The sequence below is a fragment of the Orycteropus afer genome, unplaced genomic scaffold (genome assembly GCF_000298275.1).
Source record: "Orycteropus afer afer isolate SDZICR_OR568_19922 unplaced genomic scaffold, OryAfe1.0 scaffold00291, whole genome shotgun sequence".
NCBI lineage: Eukaryota > Metazoa > Chordata > Mammalia > Tubulidentata > Orycteropodidae > Orycteropus > Orycteropus afer.
The window spans coordinates 3,941,031-3,948,052 of NW_006921878.1; the positions used below are offsets into that span (position 1 = coordinate 3,941,031).

At 49.8% G+C, this 7,022-nt stretch overlaps 1 protein-coding gene across 1 annotated transcript in view; it reads right to left on the reverse strand.

Annotated features, from left to right (window-relative positions):
- The window catches only part of PLIN3 (perilipin 3), a 28,841-nt gene extending 25,991 nt beyond the window's left edge, over nt 1-2,850 (reverse strand). Inside the window, exon 1 of the mRNA XM_007951106.1 lies at nt 2,785-2,850. Coding sequence (XP_007949297.1) covers nt 2,785-2,850 — 66 coding nt within the window. The remainder of the gene's footprint in view (nt 1-2,784) is intronic.
- Nucleotides 2,851-7,022: the final 4,172 nt, after the last annotated feature.

Genomic DNA, 7,022 nt, shown 5'->3' on the forward strand with positions numbered 1-7,022 from the left:
AAGAGGCAAAAGAGAACCACAGACTGGGAAAAAAATATTCAGCAATGACATATCTGACAAGGGACTTATCTCTAGAATTTATAGAAAACTCCAACACCTCAACAACAAAAAGACAAATAATCCAATTAAAAAATGGGCAGAAGACATGAATAGACACTTCATCAAAGAGAATATTCAGGCACCTAACAAACATATGAAGAAATGTTCATCATCATTAGCCATTAGAGAGATTCAAATCCAAACAATGAGATACCATCTTGCCCCAGCACTACTAGCAAAGTTCAACAAGACAGAAAATAACAAACGCTGGCAAGGATGAAGAGAGATCAGGACTCCCATACACTGCTGGTGGGACTGTCAAATGATACAACCACTGTGGAAAGCAACATGGCAATTCCTTAAAAAGCTGGAATTAGAAGTACCATTCGACCCAGTAATCCCAATACTAGGTATATATCCTAGAGAGGTGAGAGCCATGACAAGAACAGACATATGCACACCTATGTTCATTGCAGCACTATGTACAGTAGCAAAAAGATGGAAACAACCTAGGTGCCCATCAACAGAAGAATGGATAACCAAACTATGGTACATACACACAATGGAATACTATGCAACCCTAAAGAATAACATAGAATCTGCCAAACACTTAATGTGGATGAGGACATTATGCTGAGCATGTCAATCACAGATGGATGAATATTGTATTAGTCCATTACTGTAAAAACTCAAGGAAAGGTTTATATATGGAAGAAAATTTTGTCGGTTACCAGGGGTGAGAGGGGAGGGGAGAGAATACTGCTAGATAGGTAGAAATAAGTATTGATTTGGGTGAAGGGAATGGCAATGTACCCAATGTGAGTGATCAACATGGTGGTATTGAGGAAGAGGAAGACGTAGAGAGGTGCATCATGGGAGGTACAGACAACAAAGATGAATCCTTTTGCACATACAGTACTGCGTTGTCAGTGATGGCAAACATTGATCTATGGGTGGATAGATGGGTAGATAGGCTGAACTATTAGCTATGTCTATGCAGGGGGGAGTGTGCCCATGACCATGTGTAGAGTTGGCAGAAATGTTTCTCTAAGAGTATTTTTATGTTCTGTAAGAATTTCCAGGTATATAGTAGTGCTGACAAGGGACAAGGTTGTAGTCACTTCTTGGCCATAGCCAGCTACCTGAAGGGAGCAAGTAGTTGAACCTGTGGGCTTGGGAGCATGGTCATACAGGACATCAAGCTCAATCTGCATAACACACTACACAAAAACATTGTTCCACATCGTACTTGGGCAAGTAGCAACTGGGATTTAAAACTCTGCAAGCAGCTTAGATGCAACGATGGGTCTCTCCTCGTCCAGAGCAAAGAAGAATGAAGAAAACCAAAGATGTGTGGAAACAATTAGTCTAAGTAATTAGTATGCCACACGATCCTCAGCCTATAGGACTATGAGAGCAGAAGAACGAGATGGTGCCCGGCCACCAATGTCAACCACTCAGAGGGGGATCATGTAGGAGATCCTAGATAGAGAGGGAGAACAATGTGGAACAAAACTCAAAATCATAAGAAAAAAAAAAGGGGGACTAAGTCTGCTGGTCTGATGGAACCTGGTGGAACCCCTGAGACTATGGCCCCTAGTGGCCCTTCAGATCTGGAATTGAATCCCCTCCCGTGGCTTCCAGCCAAACAAAAGACAGGCACATGAGGTGAACATTTACATTAGGTAGATATACTCCTTGGAGAGATCAATCATGGGAGAATAGAAGGGCTGTTTATGCACAAGGAGATGGCTTAGGGAGCAGGAGTACATGGAGGGAAGGACACAGGGAAGAGGTAACTATGGGGAGGAAGTTGGAGGGGGGCTGCTGCATTGTGAGATACTGCAGTCAATGTCATGAGACAAAGTGTATGTGAACTGGTATACAGAAAATGAATTTGCTCTGTAAACTTTTACCCAAATCACAATAAAAAATACAGGCCTGGCAATCAACTTCCGAAAATTCAGCCATCGAAAACCCTATGGAGCATAATTCTCCTCTGATACACAGAGGGTCACCAAGAGTCAGAATGGACTCCATGGCAAATGGATTTTTGTCCCTGGATGGTGCAATTGGCTGACGTACTCAGCTACTAACACAAAGGCTGGAGACTGGAGTCCACCCAGAGGTGCGTCAGAAAAAGGCCTGGAGATTCACTTCTGAAAAAACGAGCCACTGAGGCCTCTAGGGAGTGCAGTTCTGCTCTGACCCACATTGGGGTGTCACGAGTCGGAGTCAACTCCATGGTAACTGGTGTCAGAGAACCTTCAAAGACGGGGAGGGCTGGGCTCCAGGGAGACAGCTCATCTCAGAGGGAGCACCAATCACTCCCTGCCCACTAAGAGCCTTCCGGAGTCTTTGTCCTCCGGCCCCCAGCTGGGACACTTACAGTGGACAGAACCTGCAACCCACTGCTGTTGAGTCATTCCAACCCACAGCGCCCCTAGAGGACAGAGTGGAACTGCCCCACAGGGTTTCCAAGGCTGTCAGTCTTTATGAGAGAAGACAGCCACATCACATCTTTCTCCCACGGAGTGGCTGGTGGCTTTGAACTGCCAACCTTCCAGTTAGCAGCCGAGCACTTTAACCACTGCAGCACCAGGCTCTTTAGTGGATATGCAGATGATGGTGATTTCTCCCTATCCCTAAGCTGCTGTCAGCAGTCCCCACCCCATAACATGCTGTGGGAAGCCTATGAGACGGTCACTGCGCAGAGGGCCGTCCCTGGTCTCTTGCCCACCGTACCTGCTGTACTGGTTCTTCCTCAGCCACCTGGGCGCTGGCAGTGGCCTCTGTCCCGTTGGCAGCCATGGTCTTGGCAGCAGGTACTGGAACAGAGGAAACAGGCAAGAGTCCAGTTAGTCCTGCCCCTCCCTCCAGGGGAAAGTTGAAGCCCACCTGAGAGCTGGGGGACAGAGGGTGGCATGGCTGGCCTCATACCTGCTCTCTGAAACCCCATTCTTTGGAGCCGTACCTCTCAAACATTAATATGCACAGGAGCCCCCCGGGTATCTTGTTACAAAACAGGTGCTGATTCAGCAGGGGCAGCAGGGGCTGGGCCCTGTGTTTCTAACGTGCTCCTAGGTGGTAGCAGTGCTGCTGGTCCCTGGACCACACCTTGGATCCCAGCAAGGTCTGGGAATACCGTATCTATACTCTGAAACCTACTGTACAGAAGCTTTGTGGAGCGCACTGTGCCAACACTGTTAGTTGTCAAGTCGATTCTGACTCCTGGAGACCCCACGTGTTCAGAGTGGAACTGCTTCATAGGGTTTTCAAGGCTGACCCTTCAGAAACAGACAGCCAGGTGCCTCTGGGTGGGTTCGAGCCACCACCTTTTAGCTAGTAGACACATCTTAAGCATCTGTGCCACCCAGGGACTCCAAAGTGCCAACAGCTGCTGTTTTAAGAAACACATTCCCTTTGACCCAGAAACCTCTCTTCGGGGAAAGTCCCACACCCATACTGACAGGGATAGAGGTGTGTGTACCTGCACGGGCCACAGACATGACATTGGAAACCACCTAGACCCCCAATGGAAGGGGCTTAGTCCAGGGCTATGGTTACAGAATGGACATTTACATGTAACTGACATGGACCAGGAGTCCCTGGGTGGTGCGAATGGTGGATCTGCTCAAGTGTTAACCAAAATGTTGGAGGTTCGAGACTACCCCAAAGCACCTCAGAAAAAGTCCTGATGTCTGCTTTGGAACACTCAGCCACTGAAAACCCTATGGGTCACTATAAGTCAGCAGGGACTCAATGGCAACCTGTTAGGTGTCCCGGGGTAGTGCAAACAGTGCACATACTCAGCGGCTAATTGAAAGGTAGGAGGTTGGGGTCCACTTAGAGGTGCCTCAGCAGAAAGGCCTGGCTATCTACTTCCAAAAGATCACAGCCACTGCAAGCCCTCTGGAGGGCGGTTCTCTGACACACGTGAATTTGCCACAAGTCAGAGATGACTCAGAGACAACCGGTTTCACCTGTGCTAAGTGTTAAGAGACGAAACGTGCTCAATGGGGCAAAATCATAGCCTTGTCTGCAGTTGTCTAGATCTTTAAGAGGACGCAGGAAACTTCACAGAGGCCGCCTTCCAGAGAGGAGGATTGGGTAGCTGGGGGCCAGAGTGGGAGGGAGGCTTCCGAGCCACCATGATATTACCGACTCAAAAAAGCGGTCCAAGCGGTTAAGTGCTTGGCTTCTAGCCAAAAGGTTGGCAGGTTGAACCCACCAGAGGTATCTCGGAAGACAGGCCTGGAGATCTACTTCCGAAAGCTCACAGCCTTGAAAACCCTAGGGAGTAGTTCAGCTCTGACCACACAGGTCACTGTGAGCTGGCATCAACTTGATGGCAACTGACACTCAAAAACGTTGGGCTTTTTAAAAACGAGACACCATACCCGGCCCCACAGCAGACCCAAGGAACTGAGACTCAGGGGTGTAGGGAACACAAGGGAAGCTCCCCAGGTGAGTCTAATGCTCACTGTAGCAGGTGGGATGGGAGCCACAGGTGTGCCTCACCTACCTGACCAGGTGAGATGAGGTAAGGACAACATGGTGAAGCCATGACTAGGGTGAGTCCCCGCTCTGCCCACGCTGTGCTTTGCTGAACAAGGCACTTCCCCTCACCCAGCCTCAGCCCTTTCACCTGTAAAAATGGGCTGACGGTGGTGCCTGCCTTGAAGGCTGGTTCCCCGGATGCTTCTGGCCTCCATCCGTTAAGAAACCCTGAACTTGATTTCTTTCCAGAGGAAGGAAGCCCAGCCTCTTGCCCACACTGTTTTGCTATTCTCCAAGCAGAGCCCAGCAAAGTGATGTTTTGAGAACAGCGGTTCTAATCCCAGCTTTGCAGCTCACTAGCAGGGGGACCTTTCTTCCCAGTCTGTCTTAGTTGGGAAGCCCCACTGAAACTTACTCACCTGGGGGACTCTACTGGCATTTGGAATACTGGTCGCATAGCTTCCAGCAAGGTGTCACTGGGTGATGCTAACAGTTTGTTGTTGTTATGTGCCATCAAGGCAGACCTGATTCATAGTGACCCCTCCTTGGGTTTCCGAGGCAATATCACTACAGAAGTAGATTGCCCAACCTTACTTCTGAGGACTTGACTAATAATCAAGTTGGTGGTTCACATCCACCCAAGTTTGAACCCTCCCAGAGGCACCATGGAAGAAAAAGGCCTGGCGATGTATTTCCAAAAGATCACAGCCATGAAAACTCTATGGAGTAATTCTACTCTGCAGCCTATGGGGTCGCCAGGAGTTAGAGTCGATTTGATGGCCAAATACACATATACAAATGTGTGTGTCTACACACACACACATACACACATATACATACACATACACACATATGTACATATATATACACATACATCTATCTATCTATATAAAATAAAAACCAAACTCACTGCCATCAAGTTGGTTTCGACTCATAGCAACCCCTCCTTGGGTTTCCAAGGCAGTGTCTCTATGGAAGTAGATTGCCCAGTCTACCTTCCGAGGAGTGGCTGGTGGATTTGAACCGCCAGCCTTCTGGTTAGCAGTCAAATGCCTTAGGCACTACGCCACCACAGCTCCTCAAGGCAGACTAATTAAGCTATTGTTTGGCTTTAAGAAGACTTCAGGGGATATTTTGGGGGTTTTTGCTTGTTTTAGCGTCCAGCTTCACAGCAACATACAAGCCACCAGTGAGACCAACTGATAGACGAATGAAAGGAAGTCCTGGCAATCTGCTGCCCGCACTCGGCCAGTGTCAACCCAAAACCCTATGGATCACAACAGAACACCGTCCGACAGAGCGCTGAAGAATGAGCCCCTCTGGACTCCAGCCTTGGATACAGGCAGCTCTACTCTGTCCTGCAGGGTCGCTAGAAGTCAGAATCGATTAGAAGGCAATGGGTTCTGGAGACCACATGTCCCATTTCTGTCTGTCACTGGGTCATCTGTGGTGGCTTGCATGTTGCTGTGAGGCTGGAGCTACGCCACTAGGATTTCTAATACCAGCAGGATCCCCCTTGGTGGACAAGCCTCAGGAGAGCTTCCAACTAAGACAGACGAGGAAGAAAGGCCTGGTGATCTGAAAATCAGCCAATGAGAGCCCTGGGACCACAATGGAACACAGTCTGATCCAGGGCTCCAAGGTGAGCCCCCTAGGTTGGCAGGTCCTCAATATTCACAGTGGCGGCAACCGTGGACTCGGGCAGACCGACGTTCATGAAGATGGGGCAGGATGGGGCCGTGTTGTGTTGTGTGGTACACAGGCCACCGTGAGCCAGTCTGCTCTCATCCAAGGGCAACTAGCAGCATGCAGTCGGGCCTAGGCACCTCCCCTCTTGGAGCTTCATTTGCTACATCTGTGAAGTGGGGATAACTCATTCAGAAGCCCTGTGGGCTGAAGGAGACACTGACCACGGGTCACTGAGCTTACAGCCTGGCACGTACTAGGTGCCAATCAATGGGGCCATTTATTTTACTCAGACTTCAAAGTGCCAAGGGGTAAAGACAGCCAGCAATGCCCTTCCCTCTTGCCACAAAGGCCCCCTACCAGGAAGAGGGGTGGGGAAGCACCCTGTTTTGATAAGCCTCACCTGACCTCACCTGAGGCAGGGGCCAAGTGGGCATCCCAGCTCTGGCCTCCAGGCTCAAGTCCCTCCTAGGTCTCCCATGCACTTCTTCCCTGGCCCTCTCTTTCCATCAACCCTATCCCGGCCCTGCAACCGTTCTGACCAAAGACGGCCATGGCTGAAGGCAGCACCACATTAGAATTCTTGAGCTCAGTCACCGCCTGCAGCCGGTTCCAGCTGCCGAGAGAAAGTTGGACTGGACAAAGTGAGCTCTCCCTTCGTCCACTTATCTCCCAAAGAAGGGGCGCCCCGCCCAGAGTCACAGCCGGGGCATGCTAAGACCCAACCCCAAGAGTTCGAAGACACCGAGGCCCCAGGCCCAGCGTCCCAAGGACAAAGATAAGGGTTAGGCCTTCCC